Raw genomic sequence first — 26,063 nt, 5'->3', positions numbered from 1 at the left:
AAGTCAGTCCCAGGCTTGAACCTGTCTGAGTGCTCTCTCTCCACAGTATGTGAGCTTCTAAATTGTGCTTTTTTTTTTCTGATCTAGATATAATAATATTCATGTCTTTCTGCCATCAGTATTTTTTCCCTTGTCCCAAGAGGATGAGGTAGCACTGTCCGTGCTCTGTCATATCACTTGGCATACAGTATTGCTAAGATCTTTCACTTCCTAAAATCTGTACTTGAAAGCGCCAAAGAATAGAATCAAACTCTGAAAACCAGGAGACTATGATAAAATAAATGAAAAGAGCATGATTAACTTCAGCTGTTTAATAGTGATCTGTTGAGGGCAGGCTGTCAGTGGGAAATCCACAGATGAGGGTCTTATGATTTATGTTAGTAAATTTTATATTTATATTTTTAATCTTCACCCAAGGATATGTTTTTTATTGATTCTGTAGAGAGAGGAAGAGGGGGGAGAGAGAGAGAGAGAGAGAGAGAGAGAGAGAGAGAGAGAGAGAGAGAGAGAGATGAGAAAAACATCGATTTTTTGCTTCCTGTAATCATGCTGACTGTGTTTTTCATCCTGAAACCTGGGTATGTGCCCTGACCCAGAATTGAACCTTTTGGTGCATGGGATGATGCCGAACCAACTGAGTCATGATTATAGGTTCTTGCTTTTCATCACAGGGTTATTCTTTGTAAATATTTATTTCTTTTCGAATATATTTTTATTGACTTTAGAGAGAAAGAGAGAAGGCGATAGAAACATTACTGAAGAGAGAATCATTGATGGGCTGCCTCCTTTACGCCCCCTACTGGAGATCAAGCCCCCAACTTGTGCATGTGCCTTTGAGTGGAATCAGAATTGAACTTGAGACCCTCCAGCCAGCAGGCCGATCTTTTATCCCCTCAGCCAATCTGGTTAGGGCTTCACACATTTTAAATACACAATGCAGTATTAACTGTTGTCACTGTACTCTGCCTATATGGAGAATTTTAAGTTTAAACAAAGTAGTTACTCATTTAAAGAGGTAGGAAACCATTATGAGGAAATATCATGACGTTAAGCAATTTAATCAGTATGCTGATACAGCATATATTATACTGTAGCATTTCTGAGTTTCATCTGAGACTGTATTTGTATTGAGTTAAAGCGTATAATAACTGCTATTATGAAGTTCTGGTTGAACATGTTAGATGATGTTGAATGACTTGGAATTTGAGTCTTTTTAAGAAGGAATACCTGTTTTTGCAAAAAGAAAAGATGATCCTGATGTTCTGTTTTAATGTGCAAATTTAACTGTTTTGTTATTCATTAAACTTTTTCCTTTCTTAATATATGTAAAGGTCTGAGCACGAGAGACATTCCCCAAACTGCCCCTTTGTGAAAGGTGAGCACACACAGAATGTGCCATTGTCAGTCACTCTCGCAACAAGTCCTGCACAGTTTCCTTGTACGGATGGAACTGACAGAATATCTTGCTTTGGTTCGGGAAGCTGCCCCCATTTTCTAGCTGTTGCAACGAAACGAGGAAAGATCTGCATATGGGATGTTTCCAAACTTATGAAGGTATATTTTAATTTTGAAGTAACAGATTAGTAATTGATAAAAAAAACAGTTGTAAACTTAGCCTTTTCATTATTTAGGTGCACTTAAAGTTTGAAATTAATGCATATGATCCAGCTATTGTACAACAGCTTATTCTGTCAGGAGAACCAAGCTCAACAGTCGAATCAAGGAGACCAACTTTGGCGTGGCTAGAAGACTCTTCTAGTTGCTCAGATATACCAAAGTTGGAAGGAGATAGGTATGTGAATTTGTTTTACTGGTATTTATAGACATTAAGTATTTTCTTTTCCTAAATTGTATATTCTCTTAATTCCAATTAAAGAGGCGGAAAAATCATTATGTTAACAAATTAGATAATAAATGTTTTCTTTAAAATATGAAATAGCTGTATAATGCTTTTAGAAATGCCATAGTCTGTAAAATATACTTTATTGTGTACATTAACCTATGCTATTAATTGGACATAATTGCTGCATCGGAAAATAGTGTAAATAATGAAAAAAACACACCTTCGATTAGGCTTGTAATTCCCCTTCTACTAAATCTTTTCATAATGCAGTAGAACCAAAGGGTTAAATGATTTTAGTTTTCCCTTTTTTTAAATTAGCACTTTAAATTTTAGACATCTTCATGAATAATGACATAACTGTGGCTAGAGAGGATGACCTAATTATTTAAAACAATTTACTAGTAGCCAGCAAAGATTTGAGACAAAATTATTGCTGTAGAAACATTTTGTTAAAGATTCTGTGCTGGATTCTCTTCCATTGAGCTTTTCTGGCAGATTCCTGATTTCTATAGGTTTATTTGATCTATGTGGGGAAGGAGAGTAAAAATACAATCCCATTTCACTCATTTGTTTCCAAGAAACTGCAGTTGTAACTCTGAAGTGGGTTAGGATTACAGAGCAACACCTGCAATATTCTCAAGTAGGCAGAATGAAGGGTTTCAGAAACCACTCAACTTGTCTTAAGTTTTAACAGCTCCCCTCCCCCTTTTTCTTCTTCAATTTTATTTTTTAATTTTAAATATATTTTTTTAATTACAGTTGATGTACAGTATTACATTACTTGCAGATGCAAAACCCAGTGATTAGACATATACTAGTATATGACTTACAAAGTCATAAGTTTAGTAACCATCTAACAGCTTACATAATTATTACAATATTATTGACTATATTCTATGCTGTACTTTACATCCCCAGAACTATTCTGTAAGTACTGATTTGTACTTATTAATCCCTTCACCCTTTTCATTTCCCCTGCTACCCTCCAATCTAGCAATTGTCAAAATGTTCTCTGCATCTATGAGTCTGTTTCTGTTCTACTTGTTTATTTTTTTGTTTGTTTCTTTTTAAATTCTACATATAAGTGAAATCATATAGTATTTGCCTTTTCTCTGTCTGACTTACTTGATTCAGCATAATACCCTCTTGATCCATCCATCCATCTTGTTGTAGATGGCAGATTATTTTTTTTTATGGCTGAGCCAAATTGTATATATGCACCACTTTATCCATTAATCTATTGATAGACACTTGTATTGCTTCCATATCTTGGCTTTCCTATCTAATAAAGAGGGAATATGCTAATTGACTGCCCCCCCAAGATGGCAGTGCCCACAGCCAATAATAACGGAATATGCTAATTGACTGCCCTGCCCTCAAAGATGGTGGCACCCACAGCCAATAAGGAGGGAATATGCTAATTGACTGCCTCGCCCTTAAAGATGGTGGTGCCCACAGCCAATAAGGAGGGAATATGCTAATTGCTGCCCCACCCTCAAAGGTGCCGGTGCCCACAGCCAATAAGGAGGGAATATGCTAATTGACTGTCACACCCTCAAAGGTGGTGGCGCCCAGTCCCCTCAGCCCTGCCCCTGCCGCGCGCCTGCCTCTGTCGTCCCCCATTCCCTCAGCCCCCCAGCCACCCAGGGCAGCCTCAGATGGCAGCTGCCCAGGGCTGGCCCGAGGCACAGGCAAGCCTTGGATGGTGGCTGCCCGAGGCTCAGATAACCAGGGCCGCCAAGACTTGCGTTGCCGGCAGTGGCAGCAGCAGAGGTGTGATGTGGCATTGCCTTCCCCTGATCACCAGGTCGCCTCTCGCCCCCGAGGGCTCCTGGACTGTGAGAGGGGCAGGCCGGGCTGAGGGACCCCCCCATCCAGTGCATGAATTTTCATGCACTGGGCCTCTAGTTGTAAATAATGTTGCAGTGAACATATGGATGCATATGGCTTTTCTATTTCGTATTTTGGGTTTTTTTGGATAAATACCCAGAAGTGGAATTGCTGGGTTCTTTTTTGTGTCTTTGTTTTAAAATCTATTTTGTGTGGTATAAGTATTACTACCCCAGCTTTTTGTTGTTTCCTTTTTATGAAATATCCTTTTCTATCCCTTCACTTTCAGTCTGTGTGTCTTTTGATCTAAAGTGAGTCTCTTATAGATAGCATGTGTAGGGTCTTGTTTTGTTATCCATTCAACCATCCTATGTCTTTTGGTTGGAACATTTAATCTATTTGCAATTAATGTTATTATTGATAGTATCTATTGCTATTTTATTCATGCTTTTGATCTATTTTTCTTTTTCTTCCTAAAGAAGACCACCTTTAAAAAATATTTTTATTGACTTCAGATAGGAAGGAAGAGAGAAAGAGATAGAAACATCAATAATGAGAGATAATCATTGATCAGCTGCCTCCTGCATACCCCACACTGGGGATCGAGTCCATAGTTTATCAGCATTGTTTAATCAGTTATGGTCTCAGACTACTTATAAATAATTTAAGTTCGTTTTAATGATGCATATATTCCAGATGTAAAGCAGTGGTTGTTGTAACATTGTACTTTTTTTCTGTCTCACATGTATACATTTTTTTGAAATTCAAATTATATTTTTACTTTGTCTTTTAAGTGATGATTTACTGGAGGATTCAGATAGTGAAGAGCATTCCAGATCAGATTCTGTGACAGGTATGTAAAGAATGTTAGATGATCCGTTTCTAGCAGAGATCTTCAATTAGTAGTTCATAGTGTTTCCTACTTAACTTTAAATGGTACCTATTTGAGCCAAATGAAGTAAAGGGACAGCTTTATCAAATTTTTGTTATAGATGTCAGGGAGTTGACATAGAGCTCTTAAGAATGTGTTCAATTTATTTGCTTAATGTTTTCTCTTTTTAAATAAAAGTAACATTTAAATTAAGGTAAAAGGTGAATAGAAAATACATTTTTAGGTATAAAATCATAGACATTAAGGCTTCAACTACATGCTGCCTTATCCATTATCTTTTGAAATATTAAAACAGTATTTTTCATATTTAATATAGCTACAGTATGGGCAAGGCTAATAGTGCATCTCAAAATAGTTTTACTGTGTCAGAATTAAAATCTTGTTATTTAATTATAGTCTGATAGCATTTTCTTTTTTTAAATTTTTTTTAAATTTAATAAATCTTTATTGTTCAGATTATTACAATTGTTTCTCCTTTTCCCCCCCATAGCTCCCCTCCACCTGGTTCCCACCCCACCCTTTGCCCTTACCTCCCCCCACACTGTCCTCATCCATAGGTGTACGATTTTTGTCCAGTCTCTTCCTGCACCCCCTTCCCCCCTTTCCCCCTGAGAATTATCAGTCCACTCCCTTTCTATGCTCCTGATCCTATTATATTCACCAGTTTATTCTGTTCCTCAGATTTTTAATTCACTTGATTTTTAGGTTCACTTGTTGATATGTATTTGTTGTTCATAATTGTTCTCTTTACTTTTTTCTTCTTCCTCTTCGTAAAGAATACCTTTCAGCATTTCATATAATACTGGTTTGGTGGTGATGAACTCCTTTAGCTTTTTCTTATCTGTGAAGCTCTTTATCTGACCTTCCATTCTGAATAATAGCTTTGCTGGGTAGAGTAGTCTTGGTTGTAGGTTCTTGCTATTCATCACTTTGAATATTTCTTGCCACTCCCATCTGGCCTGCATAGTTTCTGTTGATCAATCAGCTGTCAATTGCATGGGTGCTCCCTTGTAGGTAATTAACTGTTTTTCTCTTGCTGCTTTTAAGATTCTGTCTTTGTCTTTTGCCCTTGGCATTTTAATTATGATGTGTCTTGGTGTGGTCCTCTTTGGATTCCTTTTGTTTGGGGTTCTGTGCGCTTCCTGGACTTGTAAGTCTATTTCTTTCACCAGGTGGGGGAAGTTTGCGGTCATTATTTCTTCAAATAGGTTTTCAGTATCTTGCTCTCTCTCTTCTTCTGGCACCCCCATAATTCTGATTTTGGTACGCTTGAAGTTGTCCCAGAGGCTTCTTACACTATCTTCAACCTTTTGGATTCTTTTTTTTTTTTTTGCTTTTCTGGTTGAGTGTTTTTTGCTTCTTTGTATTTCAAATCTTTGACTTGATTCTTGCGTTCCTCTAGTCTGCTGTTGGGTCTCTATCATATTATTTATTTCAGTCAGTGTATGTTTAATTTCTAGTTGGTCCTTTTTCATATCTTCGAGGGTCTCGTTATATTTATCGGCCTTTTCTAGGATATTCTTGAAGAGCCTTATAACCGTGGTTTTGAATTCTATATCCAGTTGTTTGTTTTCCTCCATTTCTTTCGTTTGTGATCTGCTTCTTCGTCTCCCCATTTTTCACTGCTTCCCTGAGTTGGTAGAGTAGCTTTGTGTGCTAGGTTTCCTATATGGCCCAGTGGGTCAGCCTCCCAGTTAACCTGAGGTGGACACTCTTGATGCACCCCTTTGTGAACTGTGTGTACAGCCTTGTTCTAGTTAAGTCTTGATTGTTGTTTTTATCACTGGGAGGAATTGACCTGCAGGCCAGTTGGCTGTGAGGATCAGCTATGTCTACACTGGGAGATTTTCGGTGCTGGAGACAGCCTTATAGGATTAGCCTTGCCAGATTACAAAAGCTTCTGTGCTCAGCTTGGAAGGGGTGGAGTCTCAGGGCAGGCAGACAGTCTTGGCTTCCTGTCAGCCCTGCTCTTGCGCGCAAGTCTCCAGACCTCTGCCTTCCGCGGTTCCCGAGTTTCCGCCTTACAGTCCAGATTTCCCCCGTAAGAGCGTGGGTCCCCAGGGGCTCGCCCGGAACTGCGGTTCAGTGCAGTCGGAACTGGGGTTTAGTGCCGTCAGGAGCTTCTGACTCCCTTCCGCTAGGGATAGCCTGTGGTAGCCTCTGCAGTCAGTCTTTGTGCACACTTGCGCCTCCAGACCCCTGCCTCCGCGGCTCCCCTGAGTCTCTGAGTCTCCGTGTGCCTTTCTCTACCTGACAGTCCAAACTCCCCCTGTATGAGCCTGGGTCCACAGGGTTTCACCCGGAACTGAAGTTCAGTGCAGTCGGAACTGGGGTTCAGTGCAGTCGGGGGCTTCCTTCCCCCTCCTGCCAGAGAAAGCCAGCCAGGCACTCCGCCGCTCTTCCTCTCTGCGCGTGCGTGTCTACGTACCTCAGCTCTTTGCCGCTCCTTCTCCGTGAGCTTTCCTCTTTCCTTCTAGTTGTAGAATTTCCACTCAGCCAGCTTTCCTGTGGTTCTGGATGGTGTCCGTTCTATCTTTTAGTTGTAGTTTTGAAATTGTTGTGCGGGGCAGCAGTTTAGGTGCTTACCTATGTCGCCATCTTGGTTTCTCTCTGATAGCATTTTCTAATATATAAAATAGTGATGGTAACATCTGTTAATTAGCGTTTTTGGGATTAAGATAAAAACATGTGAAGCATAGTCCCTGGAAATAGCCAGTGTGTTTAAAAAGCGACTGTTATTACATTGTGGCTCTTCTCTGATTGCAAGTCTCATGTATTAAGGAATGTATAACTTGTTAAATCTCTATATAAGAGACATGGTTTTATATAGTATAGTTGTTAAAAGTTATAGTTCGTTTAGAATAGCAAGTGCTTTTTAAAATTCAGTTTGTCATGAAATTCTTTTTAAAGACACCAAACTACTGGTCTGGTTTTGGGTTAACCCTTAGTTGTATTTTGAGGTAGTTCTTAGAAATGAAAAAAAAAAAAATCAACAAAAATGTAGGAAAAAGCCATGAGTGATGTACAAATGTATAATTAGCTCCTGAATAATAAAGATTTCATTAAAAATGTTTAGTCTTTTGATAATAATTGTTCCCATCTTTGTTGTCCTTTTGCAAAAACAGAAAAGGGCTACTATTGCGTATTCTGAATTTGATAAATAATAAACTGGTCATTGGTCACCTGGAGTCTAGGTTAGAGCTTGATCTCTTCTAAAAAATAGTTCTTAGGTCTTGTCAAGTCACTTTAACTCTCTGGCCCTCAGTTTTTCCTTTGTACACTGAAGTGTTTGAACTAAATTTTTCTTTTTCTACTCTTAAACTTTTAAATTCTACCTATAACATTTTCTTTGTATGCTGTGGCTTTGCTCTTTTCTCTGGGTCTAAGGATGTCAGGTATTTTTGTAATTTTAATTGTTACCTTTGGTCTGTGTCCTTATACCTTTTCTAACCTTTATCTTTTTCACCTATGCCTGGTTGATCTTTCACTCCTCCTATAGAAACTATAGTTTTGTTTACTTGACATCCCTATATCTAAAAAATTACCATATATTCTTGACTCTGTGATATCTCAGTAGGGTTGGGAATGTTGTCTTCATGTAGTATTTAAAGGTAGCATTGGTAATAGAAAAAATTCTTCTAGTTCAAAAACTTTAGTATTGCCTCCTTTTGAGATTTGTAAGTAGCTCATTTATTTGTAGTAAAATATGTATCTTCTATGCTAATTATATTGATATTAGAGGGTCCCTTGGCGTGACCTGCGGGGATCGGGCCAAAACTGGCAGACCAACGCCGCCTGCTGCTCCTGCCTGTCACTCCTGCTCATCCTGCCCCTGCTAAGCCTGCTGCCGTTGCCACTCAGTAGGCTCACTGCCGCTCCACTGTGGTCTCTGGACTGCAGTGGCCAGTTGTGAGCTCTGCATCTGGCACCCATCAGTCAGCTGAGCAGCGCTCCTGCTGTGGGAGTTGCACTGATCATCAGGTGGCAGCTCCTGCGTTGAGCGTCTGCCCCCTGGTGGTCAGTGCATGTCATAGTGACTGGTCGACTGGTTCTGTTGTTCGGTTGCTTAGGCTTTATATAGATAATGCATTGACTAGATGAGTAAAAATGAAAATTAACAGAAACTTCGCACTAGAGATTTTGATTTACATTCAGAAGGCCATTGCTAATGAATATTGTTTCTTTTCACAGGGCATATATCACAGAAGGAAGCCATGGAAGTGAGCCTTGATATAACAGCACTCAGCATTCTCCAGCAGCCAGAAAAACTTCAGTGGGAAATTGTTGCAAATGTGCTTGAAGATACTGTTAAGGATCTTGAAGAACTTGGGGCAAATCCTTGCTTAACAAACTCTAAGAGTGAAAAGACAAAGGAAAAGCACCAGGAACAACACAACATTCCCTTTCCATGTTTATTGGCTGGAGGTTTATTAACATACAAATCTCCTGCTACCTCACCTATTAGTAGTAATTCTCACAGGTCACTGGATGGTTTAAGCAGAACTCAGGGTGGAAGTATATCAGAACAAGGGTCAACTGACAATGAATCCTGCACTAATTCAGAATTAAATTCTCCTCTGGTAAGGAGGACTTTACCTATTTTGCTTCTTTATAGCATCAAGGAATCTGATGAGAAAGCAGGAAAAATCTTTTCACAGATGAACAGTATAATGAGTAAAAGCTTGCACGATGATGGTTTTACAGTTCCACAGATTATTGAAATGGAACTGGATAGTCAGGAGCAGATGTTGTTGCAGGATCCTCCTGTGACTTACATTCAGCAATTTGCGGATGCACCGGCCAACCTTACCTCTCCAGATTCTGAGAAGTGGAACTCTGTGTTTCCCAAGCCTGGGACTTTGGTTCAGTGCTTGAGACTGCCAAAGTTTGCAGAGGAGGAGAATCTTTGTATAGACTCTATAACTCCTTGTGCTGATGGAATTCATTTGTTGGTAGGACTGCGGACATGCCCTGTTGAATCCTTGAGTGCAATAAATCAAGTAGAGGCCTTGAATAATTTAAATAAATTAAACTCTGCTCTGTGTAGTAGACGGAAAGGTGACCTGGAATCCAATCTTGCTGTAGTGAATGGTGCAAATATTAGTGTAATCCAACATGAATCACCAGCAGATGTACAGACCCCTTTGATAATTCAGCCTGAGCAGAGGAATGTTAGTGGTGGATACTTAATACTTTATAAAATGAATTATGCCACTCGGATAGTGACTTTAGAAGAGGAGCCAATAAAAATCCAACATATCAAAGATCCCCAGGATGCAATTACCTCGCTCATTTTGCTTCCACCAGATATATTGGATAATCGAGAGGATGACTGTGAGGAACCTATTGAGGAAATGCAATTAACCTCAAAGAATGGCATTGAGAGAGAAAAAAAGTCTGATATTTCTACTCTTGGACACCTGGTAATAACCACTCAGGGAGGATATGTAAAAATATTAGATCTTTCAAACTTTGAAATTTTGGCAAAAGTGGAACCTCCCAAAAAGGAGGGCACTGAGGAACAGGACACGTTTGTTTCTGTCATTTATTGCTCCGGCACAGACAGGCTGTGTGCATGCACCAAAGGTAAGTGGTCGGTTTGTTGGGTTTCTCTACAAAACTTATAAAGTTATTGTATATGGCATTTGTTGATGTGCGAATTTTAGATCTATGTAAAGAGACATTTATTCTTTTATAATGAAGTGGTAAAACTTTCAACTTTTTAAACAGTTTTTAAAACTTTTTTCTATTGCCCTAAGTAAGGATTCTAACTGTAAATAAGTTAATATCTCAGAAAGTATCTTCTCTGCTTTAACCTCAAGAAAAATAACCTTCTGTTCTTTCAGTGAGTCCTGACTCTGTATTTGCTTAAATTTGTGGCCTTGGGCAAGTTACTTTAAACTCAGTAAACCTTTGTTTCTTTATTCATAAACTAGGATAAGAAGGCCTATTTCCAGGCTTGTTAGAATTAAATAAAATCATGTATGTAAAGTTTCTCGCATAGGTATTGATCCTCATTTCCCCCTGAAATAAAAATATTTAGCAAATAATTAGTATTTTTGCAGTTTTTTTTGTTGGATTTATTCCTACCTCTGGTTGATAGTGAAATCAGTTTTGTAACATCTGAGGCTCTGTATAAATTATCATATAGTATGCATTTTTTTTTTTTTTTTACTTAATATGTATTTTAAGTCAGAAAGAAAAAGCTGTTTTTGAAAAGGATTACTGACAATATCAGACAACATGAATAGTCCTGTTGATAGTTCAGTAGGAATTTAGGGCCAGGAGATACTGAAGCCTAGGTAACTATAGCTACTACTTGGGCAGAGGAATTAGGTGTGAGAAGAGTGATATATATCATGTAGTTCTGGTAAGAATTAAGCCTGATTTTCCTCTCTTTAAAAATATATCAAGACTTTAGCTAAAAAGAATAATGGTTACTTTCAACAATAAAGAAATTATATAAAAAAATAAAGCAAGAGATGACATTAAAAAAATAATGGTGAATATAGTGGTTCAGGTTGCCTTCTTTGAAATACATCAAGTGAAATAACAAAGGGACAAACATCTTCAAATAACATAAAAACCTAACCAGGGTTAACTTGACAAATGGCAAGGCATAATAATTTTAGACTAATAAAACTTTGCATTAGTTAATAAAGTTCAGAAAACACATTAAAATACTAAGCAATATGAGGGATAATATGAATTTATTGATCATCTGTGGCCAGTTCATTGTTGTTAGATCTTTACCTCTATTAATTTGTTTAATCATCACACCAACTTATGAGGTATGTGCTATCGTTGTCTCAATTTATAGATAAGGAAACTGAGGGAAAGAGAGGTTAAGTAACTTGCCTATAGAAAGCTAATCAGTGACAGAGTCTGCATTCAGACTGGCAGTCTGTCATCAGAGTGATTAAGTTACACTGTCAGAATGTACCCAAATCAGAAGACTCATTTGGTGGCTTTTAGAATCTTAATCTGAAAGATTTAAAAAATGAAAAGAATTTAATTTGCCATTTGGCATGACATCACTAGTGCCTTGATATTTTTGAAAATATATAAGATGATCCCCAACTTAAGATGGTTTGACTTAGGATGTTTTGACTTTAAAATGGTGCAAAAGTGATATGCATTCAGTAGAAACCAGCTAGGCTAACCTATGTTCAGTAGGTTACGTGTATTAAATGCAATTTTAATATTTTCAATTTAGGCTGGGTTTATTGGGAAGTAACTCCCATCATAAGATGAGGCGCATCGTTTTTATTTCTGGAGTTGCAGTCTTAGTGGTTTAAGTTGCCACAATCTACTTCAGAATAATGCTAACTTAATTCTAGTAAAATATGGAAATTTTTCTGTAATCTTTTTTTTATGCTACCTTTGTGCTACTGTTGTCTTAAGTATAATATTTAGATGTTATAAATCCAACCAAAAAGTTTTATTTTATAAAATCTTTGTCTCGTGAAAAAGTTAACAAATCAGAAAAAAACATTTTGATCACCTGTTATTTCTATTTTTTTGTGTATGTGAATTTGGTATTGTCTTTTATCTTGAAGGACTTTCCTTTAGTACTTATTAATAGGCTGGTTTGCTAGCAAAAAATTCTCTGTCTTTGTTTATCTGGAAATGTCTGGAAGTGTCTATTTTACCTTCTTTTTGAAGAATAGTGCTATATATGTAGAATTAGTTGTTGACTTTCTGTACATGTCATTCTATTGGCTCTGGCCTCCATTGTTTCTGATGTCAGCTGTTAATTTCCATTGTAGTTTCTATGTCTGATGAGTTATTTTTAACTTGCTGCTTTGAAGATTTTCTCATTGACTTTGACTGTAATGTATGTATATCTGTGTGCCTTTTTGTAGTTAGCTACTTGAGTTTAATTGAACTGATTGTATTTGTATAATGTTTTTCATCAAATATTGGCAGTTTTTGCCCATAATTTTATAAAAATTTTTTTTATGTCTTTCTCTTCTCTTTTTTTGAAATTCCCATTACATGTATGCACTTACATTTGATCTGTCCCATAGGTCAAAGAGATGCTTTTTTCATTTAATTTTTTTTCTTTCTTTTATTTAGCTTCTTTGATTTCTACTGGTCCATTTTTATTTCAATGATTTCTTCTACTGCCACTGCAAATGTACTTTGAGCCTCTCAAGTGAACTTTTAATTTTAGTTATTTTACCTTTCCACTCCAGAATTTCCCTTTGTTCTTTTAGAATATTTCTTTTTTGTTGTTGTTGAGATTCTTAATTTGTTGAGTCACTTTTTCCATTTGTTCCCTTAATTCTCCTTATCTGGTTTCTTATTTTATGAAAATATTTACAATTTCTTACTTGAAGTTTTTGTTCACCAAATCTAATTTTGGGCACACAGATATTTCTCATTGATTTTGTTTTTCTTAAGCATGGATTGCTCTTCCTTTGCATGTTTTATAGTTTTTAATTTAATTTAATATTGGACATTTTAAATGACATCGGAGAAACTCTGGATTCTGATCCCCTCTCCACGACCTACCCCCCTCATCAATCCCTCTTGATGGTTGTTGTTCTTTGTTTGATAACCCACTTGGACCAAATCTGTGAAGTATGTTTCTTTTGCAGTGTGTAGCTGCTGCTGACTCTCTTTTTTGTTTGTTTGTTTTAACTTTAAGCCTTGTTTCTTTTTTATTGTTAACTCTGTGTCCACATAGCTTAGTATTCAGCTAAACATTTTGATAAGTGGTTGTGCCCAAATACCAAATACATTAACCACTAAGGCTGTGTTCATGTGTGCCCTGACTTTTATTTTCTTTATTTTTATTTTCTGTTGAGCCTTCTCAGTTCTTCCCCTGCGTAGGCATTGGGGGCTTGTTTGGGAATGTGTTGATGGCTTAGGCCCAGTATGGTCTTTGCTACACATGTGTACAACCTCTAATCAATGTAGGATTTATAGAGTGTTTACCAAGCCCCTTATGCTTCTATCACATCTTTTAAGTTAAAATTCCTGATTATTTCCAGTGTTTTGCTTGCCAGGATCCTTACTGCAGGTAGCAGAGTTGATGGGCCTCATTTTAGTTGCCACTGAGCTACTTTAAACTGACAGCTTTCCAAATCAGTGAGCTTCCTCTGGCAATAGAAGTGAATCAACTGTTTTTCATAACTTGCCCCACCCTGGTTGAATGACAATTTTGTCCAGGTTTATATAAAGATGCTTTTCAGGAAGAGACTTTATTGTCCTCCTTATTCTGTAATTCTGGAAGCGAATCTCCAAATGCTCTTGCTAGAATATGGTTTTATTCATTCATTTTTGTCTTAAAATTTTGCTAAGTTTGTTTTGAGTGTTTTTCTGTGATAGAGATATAAAAAATAGGGATTCAATTTCATTGTGAAATTAAGACTTTTTTTTACTTCTTCCCCCAACCCCTTCACTGATTTTAAAGGGCGGGGGGAAGAGAAAGAGAGAGAAAAACATTGATAGGTTGCCTCCCATATGAGCCCTGACTCGGGGATCAAACCCACATCCTGGGTATGTGCCCTGACTGGGAATCGAACTGCTTGGCCCTGTGGTGCATGGGACAATGTTCTAACCGAGCCACACTGGCCAGGTTTGTTACTGCTGGGATTGAGATTGGCCCTTGATCCCAAAATAGCTAGTGTATTAGTTTCCTTATCTGTTAAGTGGCTACAATAATTGTCCCTATCTTAAGGTTTTTGTGAAGACTAAATGAATTAATTTAAGCATTTAAAATAGTACCTTACACATAGCAAGTAAATACTGGTTGAATAATTATTTTTAAACATGTTTGTGTATTTGACATTTTCCTAATTTAACTTTCTGTTGGCAATTACTTGGCAGTTTAACTTCTAAGTTCTTGGAAATATATCACTTTCTTTAATTGAACTGTGACCTTTTCATAGGTCAATGCTCAACCACTGAGCCACACAGGCCAGGCTGTTACCTTCTTTATCTGACTATCAAGCGATAGTAAAATAAATTTTCTTAACTAAGTAAAGTGCACTTGTATTTGTACCTATCCATGTATGTATGTTGATGAAATATTACTACACTGTAGGTGGTGAGCTTCATTTTCTCCAAATTGGAGGAACCTGTGATGATATTGATGAAGCTGATATATTAGTGGATGGATCTCTTTCTAAAGGAATAGAACCATCTTCAGAAGGTTCCAAACCTTTATCGAATCCTTCAAGTCCTGGCATTTCAGGTATGGTATTAAGTTTTTTTTTTTTTTTTTTTAATGGTATTAAGTTTTTAAATGATTTTAAAAAATGCAGATTCCTGTGGTGCTCAGAGTTTTCTGAGTCTATTTTTTTATTTTGTTGTTAATCCTCACCTGAGGATATTTTCTCATTGATTGTTAGGGAGAGTGAAAGAAAGAGGGAAAGACAGAGAGAAACTCGATGTGAGAGAAACACATCGATTGGTTGCCTCCTCTGAGCCAAACTGGTTAGGCTGAGTCTATTATATTCCTACATAATATTTAAATTTTTATAGTTAACTCTTGCTTACTTTGCTGAGGGCATTAATTTCTATATTGGCATTCTTTTACTAGTCTTGTTTTTTTGTATTAGTTATTATTTTTCCAGTAGTTGGAAAATGTTACAAACATTAAAATAAGAAGTGATTCTCAACTTCGGGTAGGTTGACCAATATTGGTTCAGTTATCTAAGGAGAATACATTGGTCATTAAGGAGCTTTTGGTTTAGCAAGGGAAGAAAAAAAAAACACATGAAAAATAGAAGATTTATTAAGTAAGTGTAAAGTCAGTGGAATGGCCTATATTACTAATATTACTATGGAGTTGAAAAGTCAAAAAAATACTTTCACTCTGCAATAGCATATTCAGACCCTAATTGCCCCATTGTGAAACTTATAGATATCCTATATAATAAAAGCCTAATATGCTAAGTGTCCGGTCGACCCATTGGCCGTTCAACCAATCAAAGTGTAATATGCTAATGATAATCTAAGGCTGCTCAACTGCTCACTATGACATGCACTGACTGCCAGGGGGCAGATGCTCCGACCGGTAGGTTAGCTTGCTGCTGGGGTCGAGCCGATCGGGACTGAGCGAGGTGGGCTGGACAGGCCCTGGAGCCCTCCCATGGTCCCTCCCCAGCAGGCCAACCTCTCTCTTCCCTCCCCGGCCCCGATCATGCACCGTTGGGGTTCCTCCAATCCAGGACCCCTCGGGGGATGTCAGAGAGCTGGTTTTAGCCCTATCCCGCAGGCCAGGCTGAGGGACCCCACTGGTGCACAAATTCGTGCACTGGGCCTCTAGTATGATTATAAAGGAGCTGTAAAATTCCTATTGCATAGTGATTTCTTAGCTGTGGTAACATTACTGTTACAATGCATTGCTCAGGTGTTTGTGATGATGCTGGTATAAACGAATCAACTGTGCTGCCAGTCATATAGAGTGTAGCACTTTGTAGTCATATACAGTACATAATTCTTTTTTTTTAAACTTTTAAAATGTTTTTATTGATTTCAGAGAGAGGGAGAGATAGAAACATCAATGATGATGTTTGGGAGAATCATTGATTGCTGTCTCTTGCATGCCCCTTACTGGGGATCGAGCAGCAACCCTGGGCTTGTGCCCTCACTGGGAATCGAACCATGACCTTCTGGTTTATGGGTCAAAGCTCAACCACTGAGCAACACTGGCCCAGCTATCCTCTACTTTTAATTATTATTTTAGAGTCTAATCTTTCTACTTACAAAAACAGTTTGCTGCACAAACAGTTTGCTGTGTAACACTAGCAGTAGTCTCACACATCTCATGTTTGCCATGTTTCCTGATTGCATTATTTTCTCTTGTGCTTGATTTACTCTTGTTTTGTACAGTAATATGCTATACGTACCACATAGCCTAAGTGTAGTCTAGGAGAAGTACGCCATACTACATAGCATAGGTATGTAGTAGGCTTTGCCATCCATGTTTGCATAAGTGCACCCTATGATGTTTGCACAATGATGTAATTACCCAGTTATAAAGGAGCTGTAAAATTCTTAGTGTTTTCTTAGAATGTATCCCGTTGTTAAGCAGTGCATGGCTATAATGTAAAGAAAATACATTAACATGCTGTTAATATTTACCAACAATTTAATACAGTTTCAGTTAGATTTATAAAGTGCTAAGCTTTGAGAAAAAATGTGGTTTGAAGTACACTTAACAATTTTATGGAACTTGGTTTACATTTTCTTTGTGAGCATATTCTAAACCTATTAGATTTTGGGTTTTAGTCTTTAAGCTTTTGTTAATTGGAACAAGAATAACAGCCTTTTATCTTTCTCTAATGTTAGACATTTCACAAATATGAATACATATATTTATTAAAAAAACTAATCTGTCTGAAGCCGATTGTTAACTCTTATAATGATGATATGTATATATGATATTCTCAACTACCATCGAAGTGCAAAAAATACTATTTAAAGGGCAGATGTTACATGTTAGCAATTTTTTTCATGAATAAGAAAATTAAAATTTGATATTTATCTGACGTAAATTAGACTTTCATTTTAGCACCATTACTTTCGTTGCTCTTTCTAATTTAGGGCGAGGTAAGGTTAGTGAGGACTTTTCTAACAGGTTGATTTTGGGTTTCTCCAGTAATGAGTACCCTTCCTATAATTTAAAATATTCAAGATGTATTTTTCTTATGCTTGTTATGTAGTCAGTGCTAGTTACTTTAGTTGCATGTAGGTATCTGAACCAACATTATTAACTTTCAGGATATTTAGTAAATGTTGCAATTTGAGTAGATAATAACGTTAATTAAAACTAATTTTTTAATAAAACCTACTTCAAATTCTTCATTCACTATTATTAAGGAGTTGATTTATTGGTGGACCAGCCATTCTCCCTTGACATCTTGACATCTTTAGTGGAGCTAACCCGCTTTGAGACTTTGACTCCACGGTTTTCAGCTACTGTTCCTCCATGCTGGGTAGAAGTTCAACAAGAACAGCAGCAAAGGAGGCATCCTCAACATTTGCATCAGCAACACCATGGAGATGCTGCTCAGCATACTAGAACTTGGAAACTACAGACTGACAGGTAAAACATTCTTCCAGGGTATTAAACTGGAAATCCATATAATATATATTTTGGAGGCAACAGAATTCTTAGATATATATTACTGTTTCTCTTTTTATATTAATAGCTTTTGTTTGTTTTATTCCTTGCCTTAATTTTGGAAGTTGCTATATTCGTACTTGTAGAATAAAATAGTGAAAATAATATACCATTGTCATTAGTTTGGCCACTCAGTCCACAAATTTAACAGTTAATGAATAATGGAATTTATATTGTAATAGCCAGTAAGCAGATATTGACTATTTCATATAGTCATAAAAGATACTGAAATTTGTTAAAACAATATGGGTATAGAATAGTTGTGTGTGTACATGTGTGTAAGAATGAGATGTAGAGAGAGCAAATTTGTCTAATATTTTTAATGTAAGAGGCCAAAGAAAGGCCTCCATGAAGACATTATTTCAGAGACAGTAGGAATGCAGAGATAATGAGGAGTATGTTTTATGAATTCTAGAAAGAGCAAGAAGACCATTTGTTGGAATTCAGTGAATGTAGTGGGATTGGTAGGGGGCAGGTCTAAAACAGTAGCTGATAATCAGATCATGAATGTATTTATAGGCCACAGTGAGAATTTTATGCTGAGTGAGATGGGAAGATGTTAGAGGGTTTTAAGTATAGGGGTGATATGATATAATTTACATATTAGAAGGATGCTCTAAGACTGCTGTGTTGACTGTAGATTGAGTGGTTATGGTGTGTGTGTTAGGCAGCAGTGATGGAAGCAAGAATTCTAGTTGGGATGCTGTTGTGGTAATCCATGTGAAATGTTGAGGGTAGCTTGGAGCATGGTGATAGTTGATGGAAGTAGTGAAAAGAGTGATGAGCTTCTGGATATGGATATAATTTGGAGATAGAAGGAACAATATATGCTGATGTAACGAACATCTGATGTGAGAGAAGAGTCAGGGATGACTTTAAGGTTTTGGGTTGAACTAGTTGAAAAGTGGAATTTTGTTTACTGAGATTGAAATGGATAATCATGAAGTTTGGATTTATGATAAATTTGAGCCATCTGGTAGACATTTGGGTATGAATCTGGAATTTAGTGGAGGAGTATGCTTTGGAGATTGTTTTTGTTTTTCAGCGCATATATATATATATATATAAAATTTAAATCAGAATGGACACATAAGAAATACAAGAAGTTGTTGTTTTAAAATGCAGATTCCTGGGACCCTGCTCATAGATTTAGGGTCGGGCCCAGGAATCTACAGATAATTCTGATGCATAATAGTTCATACTGTAAGCAAAAAGTGTTTATATATAAAATGTACAGTTCCCAAGGCAGGTATGGATTCCTAAGGTAAGATGATTCATGGCCCTAAGTAACCTCTGTGTTGGGAGCTGCTTATCTTCTCTCCTGATATGGAGAAGCATTAAGTTTTGTTGGGGGCTAAAAATCAGAGTGTAAAATGTGATATTAATTGTAATATGGTTATGGCTGAAGGAAGATTTTTGCTTTATTTAGCATATTCTTTCTTTTTAACAGCAACAGTTGGGATGAGCATGTATTTGAATTGGTTCTACCCAAGGCTTGTATGGTTGGACATGTGGACTTCAAATTCGTTTTGAACTCAAACATCACCAATATTCCACAGATACAAGTGACACTGCTGAAAAATAAAGCTCCGGGCTTAGGGAAAGTCAATGGTAAGAATGAATAAAAATTTATATTTGTAGATTTTATCTTATAGTTGGTTTCTTTAAAAAACTAATTCGTTGTCTAGGATTGCCGGTTCCCTCTCCTCTCATCCCCAATATATTCTGCTCTACTTTTGGTGATTTTATTTATAAGAATTAATCCTGGGAATACTTTAGAGCTTTTCAGTAACCCAGAATTGTTCAGAATTTTGGGGAAATACAGTTAGTTCCTTTGTGAATTAGTTTCACTTTTAGCATTATTAAACTTAATACATTACTCTTTTTAAGGGGAGAATTGATTGGGAAAAGGACTTTGTTATGGAAGTCATATTCTTGTAAGGTTACTAGTGAAACCCAACCTTTCATGTCATGCCAGAAATATAGCCATTTCCATTTATCTTTGTCACAAATTTAGAATTTGATATATTGAATTATAAAAAGATTCTACACATTTAGCATATTGGGAACTAGATTTTACTTGTCAGTCATTTCTTCTTAATAGGTTAATTGAAAAGGCGGGGTAATTTTAGAGTAAAATGGCTACTTTACCCAGGAGGTTAAAGACAATGAAACTTGAAAATTTTCCTATTTAAAAAAAATGTGTGTATGTGTGTGTGTGTGTGTGTGTGTGTGTGTGTGTGTGTGGGTGAGAGAGAGAGAGAGAGAGAGAGTGTTTTTGTATGTGTGCATCCTTTTGAAATATGACAGATTCTGATTTAATTTGGTTTAAGACTTAGACATTGATCTTTTTATTTTTTATTTTTTTTTTATTTTTTTTTTTTAAATATATTTTATTGATTTTTTACAGAGAGGAAGGGAGAGGGATAGAGAGTTAGAAACATCGATGAGAGAGAAACATCGATGAGAGAGAAACATCGATCAGCTGCCTCCTGCACACTCCCTACTGGGGATGTGCCCGCAACCAAGGTACATGCCCTTGACCAGAATCGAACCTGGGACCTTTCAGTCCGCAAGCCGACGCTCTATCCACTGAGCCAAACCAGTCAGGGCGACATTGATCTTTTTAAAAACTGCTGGTGCTTGTACTCTGCAGCCTAGGGTAAGAATTTTTAGTTCAGTTGCCAGCAAATTATTTCTTCAGGTGAATATTTTACCACGATTAAAAAAGAGATGAGTGTATGAACAATTAATGGAATCTAATTTTTTTTTTCTTCCTGACAACCATTTTGTAGCATCTGTGATGAAAATCACAACACTTCCCAGTTTTATAGAAAATTTTAGAATTTTAGGCACATAAATCATTGATATTAAGTAAAATTAAGTTTACTAATATTTTTATCCTCTAGAAACAGCAGTAGATAGGCAGATCACCTTTCCTTTGTCTCCAGCTCTTAACATTGAAGTGGAACAAAATGGAAAACCGTCCCTGGTTGATTTGAATGAAGAAATGCAGCACATGGATGTAGAGGAATCACAGTGTGAGTTAAATTGTAGAGCTGTTGTCCATGACAGTAAAAGGAACAGTGACCAAATGCATCATGCTGGGCACAGATTTCCTTATGGCTTGCAAAAAGTTGGTTTTAAGAACATGATTAAAAAGTAACCTATAATTCTGCTTTGGCCAAATGCTTTAACTTTCAGCTCATCTTTTTTAACACAACTGCGCTATTACTTGCATTATTGTTTTTTAATATCTTGGGATTTGAAATTATGTCATGGTTTTATTATTACTATGGAAAATCAAAGTGAATGTAAATAAAATGGGAATGGAAAAAACCATAAAATGTCAGGTAATTGATTATTATAGTTCCTTATCATGATAGTGAATTCATACTTGAACACATTCTAAGTATGGTATTTTGTGTGGTGGTAATACATGTAAATGGGACGGGTATTTGTTTTTTAAATATTACATTTTAAATTATCAACTACTTTAAAAGAAAATGTATATTTTTCTTTATAGGTCTTAGATTATGTCCATTTTTAGAAGATCATAAAGAAGATATTCTGTGTGGGCCAGTATGGCTTGCTAGTGGCCTTGATCTATCAGGGCATGCTGGGATGTTGACATTAACAAGTCCCAAACTTGTTAAAGGTAAAGTAACATATTTTACCAAAGCAGAATAAATAATGACCCAATTTTAAAAATAGAAAAAAAACAAACAAACCCTGACCTAATAAAAAGTAAGATATTGTTTTATTTGGGGTTTTTATTAGCAATTCCATCAATTTCCTGGTAGCTGATGTCATTTCCTCTCATAAATTACTTAAAAATTTTTTTCTTATTGATTTCAGAGAGGAAGGGAGAGGGAGAGAGAGAGAAACATCAATGATGAGAGGGAATCATTGATTGACAGCCCCCTGCATGCCCCCTACTGGGGATCTAGCCTGCAACCCAGGCATGTGCCCTTGACCGGAATTGAACCCAGGATACTCCATTCCGCAGGCTGATGCTCTATCCACTGAGCCAAACCAGGGCATAAATGACTATTTTTATGTGAAATTTTCTGACCCTACCTTCTTTGTCTCAGAGTTCTTAGTGCTTTTTGATAAAGCATAAAGTGAACACAGGGGACTTTAGTGTGATATAACAAAGCTCTTTAAAGTTGCCAGCTATGCCCTGACATGTATGCCTTTCCCATCAGTTGGAGAGTTCTGTGTCTTTGGCATGTTTATTGTATATTGTTATAGTCTCTGAAGAGGGTTTTTATAGAAGAGTGTTCTTGATAAGTATCAGATGTAACAATTTGAGTGTCTCCAGTAAACATAAATTATAATTAATGTATATTTAAAAATAATTGGCAATTATATAGGTAATAGATATTGCAGTAGGACTCTTATTTCAGCTTCTCCCAGTCTTGCAAGCGTGGGGGAAAAAAAAAAAAGCCAACAAACAAAATACCCCCTTATTATTAAAATAAATTTGGAGGTGGGGTGGGTTGGATTGTGGAGATCCTTTCCCAAACCAAGAAATATCTGACCATCTAAATAACTTTTATTTTATATATGCTTCCTTCATAATGTTTATCTACATTCACACATTTACCTTTAGTTCTGGTCAAGAGCATATACCTAGTTTGCAGGCTTGATCCCTGGCCCAGGTATGGGAGGGAACCAATTGATATGTCTCTCTCACATCGATGTTTCTCTCTCTCTCCTCCTCCCTCCACTCTCTGAAGATCAGTGGGAAAATATCTTTGAGTGAGGATTAACAAAAAACAAAACAAAGAAAGAAGAGGGTAATAGTGTAGTGCTAGCATGGTAGTCAGGCAGATCTGTGGAAAACAACAAAGGTTATAATCACAGGAAAATTTAATGCTGTTGGTGCAGCAATTGGCTCATGGTTTGCTGATGAGTGTATTAATTTGATCCATGCAGTTATATGTTTAAACTACCTTTGAGGTCGGTACTATTATTTTCATTTTACGTTTGAAGGAACTGAACCACAGAGAGGTTAATTTGTCATATGCCTTATAAATGGCAGTCATTATTCAAACCCAGGTAATGACCCCCAAAGCCTTTGCTTTTTCAACTATTAATACTATAATGCTTATTTGTATGGGTGTGCATGGATGCATAAAAGGATTGTGTGGATTCACATTTGGGTGGTGCCTTAATGACAGTTTTTTTCTTTGTGTTTTTCTGTGATTCATAAAAATTTGTTATTAGAATCAATAACTTTTTGGGGAAAATATGCCCAACAGTCAAAAAGTTTTGTCTTATGCTATTCATGTAACTCCTATGCTTCTTGTTCTTTCGCTACCAATTAAATATAGGAAGATATTGAATTATACTAAAATAGCAGTGTAATTCGAAAGAATTCTGAACTGTGTTTTTTCTTTTAAGTTATTTTTTTAACTTTCATTGTGAAGATAAAAAACAATTTGCCCTTTTGGTGATTCAGTTATTTATCCCATTCTACGCTGCTCCTCTAGGTATGGCAGGAGGAAAATATCGTTCGTTTTTAATCCATGTCAAGGCAGTGAACGAACGAGGAACAGATGAGATCTGTAATGGCGGTATGCGTCCTGTAGTAAGACTTCCATCCCTGAAACACCAGAGTAACAAGGGTTATTCGCTTGCTTCACTCTTGGCAAAAGTGGCAGCAGTCAAGGTATGAAACAGTTATTTTGAACTATAACAATCCTGTTTTAGACATTGTAGATGAGATTTGACACACTATTGGAAGTAGTATGACCATTGGTGGTTGTTTTTTCTAGCAGATCATTGGTTTGTATTTTTTTTTCTTTATAGTGACTTAAAAAATATTGAAAATATTTTGAATGAACTTTAAGCAAACGACGTAAATTGTATAAGGTATATTTAGTAAGGAGTAATTGTTAGCTAGTACCTCCCTTTACCTTATTTTAGGTCATATTATTTATTTCCTTAAGTGAGAGAGTTTGATTTAATGCCTGTTAGTGGTAACTCACCACTTTTTTAGTATGTAGAAAGAGAAGTTGGGGAGTGATTTTAGAGATAAATGGAAATATTTATGGTTGATTTTCTGCAACTAGTCTCTTCATAATTGTCTGATTTTGGAATTTCCTGAAATTTATAGAGATTTTGTTTATTATCATTATTCATAGGCAACGGTAGCAATATCAGTAATACCAATCATCTTATATTTATATAGGTTTTCTAAGTTTTCAAGGACTTCTGTGTACTTTATCTGACTTAATCCTTAAGATAACTGAGATAGGCAGAGCAGGTGCAAGTATTATTTTTATTTTTTATATTGAGAGTGTGAACCGTCGGGGCCAGGTGGGTCAGTTGGTAGGAGCATCTACCCGTGCACCATAGAAATTTGCAGGTTCAATTCTCAGTCAAGGCACATACCTAGATTGTGGGTTTGATCCCCAGTGGGGGCACCTCCAGGAAGCAACGGATCGATGTTTCTCTCCCACGTAAATGTTTCTCTCTTTCTCCCCCTTCCTCTCTCTAAAATCAATGTAAAAAATCTTCCAGTGAGGATTTAAAAAGAATTTTTTTTTAAGTGAGTGAATGTTAGAGATTGGGAGCTATCATATGTCATGTAGCTTCTAAGTGCTGTAGCTGGGACTTGGATTTAGGATGTTGGCATTGTAATCTTAACCATTGGGTATTAACTTTAATAACTGTCTTTTTCTCTTCTATCTATTATAATTCTGAGGGAAATTAGTCATTTACTGAACATAAGGTAAAAACTCATTTTAATTTGAGATTTATGTTATGATAGTTATAATTCAGTTATTGTCCTTTATTTGAAAACTTTAGTAATAAATACTTTTTAGTATCATTTGTTCATTCAATTATTTGTTTTTGTATATTTAGGAAAAATCATCTAATGTTAAGAATGAAAATGCAAGTGGCACTCGTAAGGCTGAAAACCTCCGGGGTTGTGACTTACTTCAAGAGGTCTCAGTCACAATTCGAAGATTTAAGAAAACGTCAATTTCTAAGGAAAGGTAACCTCATTCCATTTCCCTATTATTCTTATAGTAATAAAAGTACATGCAAAAGAAGAATAAATATACTAACACACAATATTTTAAAATCTAACTTGAAAAATCTTTTAAAATTTTCATTTCTTTTATTAAGAACTTATAATCTCAGTCAGAGTATGAATTGTCTTTCTACTTCATTGGTTTAACCCTAGTGTCTATATACTGCTTGGTATATACCAGGAATACAATATTTGTAGCATGAGGAAAGAAAGAAATAATTTGAAATTTTACTCACTATGTCAGAATGTAATACATTATCATAAACTTTATTTCTTTTAAAACTGTCTAAAGCCAAGTATTGCTTACATACTATTTTAAATCTTTTAATACCATAACATTAAGTTCAGAGGCTGACATTCCACTGTAATATTTATTTTCAAAAGTTCTTTTTTTTAAAATTGTGATATTCATGATTTTTCCCTGGCTGGTGTGGCTCAATTCCTGGTCAGGGCATATGCCCGGGTTGCAGGCTCCATACCCAGTAGGAGGTGTGCAGGAGACAGCTGATGAATGTTTCTGTGTCTCATCAATGTTTCTTTTTGTCTCTCCCTCTCACTAAAAAATATAAAAGTCATTGAAACATATTAAAAAATTATAATATTCATGATTTAAAATGAAACATATGACCAACCAGCTTGATAGCTTTTGTCTGTTTTATTTTGGTTGTTAATATATTTATATTTTCTTTTTTGTAGAGTACAACGATGTGCCATGTTACAGTTTTCAGAATTTCATGAGAAGCTTCTTAACACCCTTTGTAGGAAAGCAGATGATGATGGCCAAATCACAGAACATGCCCAGAGCCTCGTGTTGGATACTCTTTGTTGGTTAGCAGGAGTACATTCCAATGGACCTGGAAGGTTAATAATTAAGATTTTATTACAATTGATGATTGCTTTTTGGATGTTATGATTGCAAGTTCAAATGTGTGCTATTGTTTTGCAGCTCAAAGGAAGGAAATGAGAGCCTGCTTTCAAAAACACGAAAATGTCTCTCGGATATTGTACGTGTTTGCTTTTTTGAGGCAGGTCGAAGCATAGCCCATAAGTGTGCCCGATTTCTAGCCTTGTGCATTAGGTTGGTGTTTTTTTAATTTGAAAGTATACTTTGTAGATGCATCTGCAGTTTGGCGGGTGATACCTTGTCTCTAGTGTAATATGAACCTTGTTGAACGTATGTATAACTTAAGAGAACTTGTAAAAGTTGATGAGATTCTAAGAAAGAATTTAATTAAGGTTTTTAGGGGGAAATGTTATGTTAAATAAACTTATTAGTAAATAGGCTTCTCTGCCTATCAGTAGCAGTTTA

General features: G+C 36.3%; 1 protein-coding gene across 7 annotated transcripts in view; it reads left to right on the top strand.

The window, feature by feature from the left end:
- The window catches only part of BIRC6 (baculoviral IAP repeat containing 6), a 194,526-nt gene that overhangs the window by 35,879 nt on the left and 132,584 nt on the right, over positions 1–26,063 (top strand). For 5 of the 7 annotated variants that reach the window (XR_013961518.1, XM_080686117.1, XM_080686114.1 and 2 more), the window contains exons 7-19: positions 1,332–1,554; positions 1,632–1,792; positions 4,468–4,526; positions 8,757–10,151; positions 14,620–14,769; positions 17,403–17,628; positions 19,157–19,317; positions 20,658–20,747; positions 21,233–21,364; positions 23,205–23,383; positions 24,583–24,716; positions 25,451–25,615; positions 25,701–25,832. Coding sequence is in view for 6 of the 7 variants with exons in the window: in XM_080686117.1 (XP_080542243.1) it covers positions 1,332–1,554; positions 1,632–1,792; positions 4,468–4,526; positions 8,757–10,151; positions 14,620–14,769; positions 17,403–17,628; positions 19,157–19,317; positions 20,658–20,747; positions 21,233–21,364; positions 23,205–23,383; positions 24,583–24,716; positions 25,451–25,615; positions 25,701–25,832 (3,207 nt within the window). In the remaining variant the exon portion in view is untranslated. Of the gene's footprint in view, positions 1–1,331; positions 1,555–1,631; positions 1,793–4,467; positions 4,527–8,756; positions 10,152–14,619; positions 14,770–17,402; positions 17,629–19,156; positions 19,318–20,615; positions 20,748–21,232; positions 21,365–23,204; positions 23,384–24,582; positions 24,717–25,450; positions 25,616–25,700; positions 25,833–26,063 lie in introns of all 7 variants that reach the window. The other 2 variants (XM_080686118.1, XM_080686115.1) reach the window with 2 other exon arrangements.

Source organism: Plecotus auritus, assembly GCF_963455305.1.
Source record: "Plecotus auritus genome assembly, chromosome: 8".
NCBI classification, from domain to species: domain Eukaryota; kingdom Metazoa; phylum Chordata; class Mammalia; order Chiroptera; family Vespertilionidae; genus Plecotus; species Plecotus auritus.
Note: the sequence above shows the minus strand (reverse complement) of the source record. Positions and strands in the feature narration are given on the sequence as shown.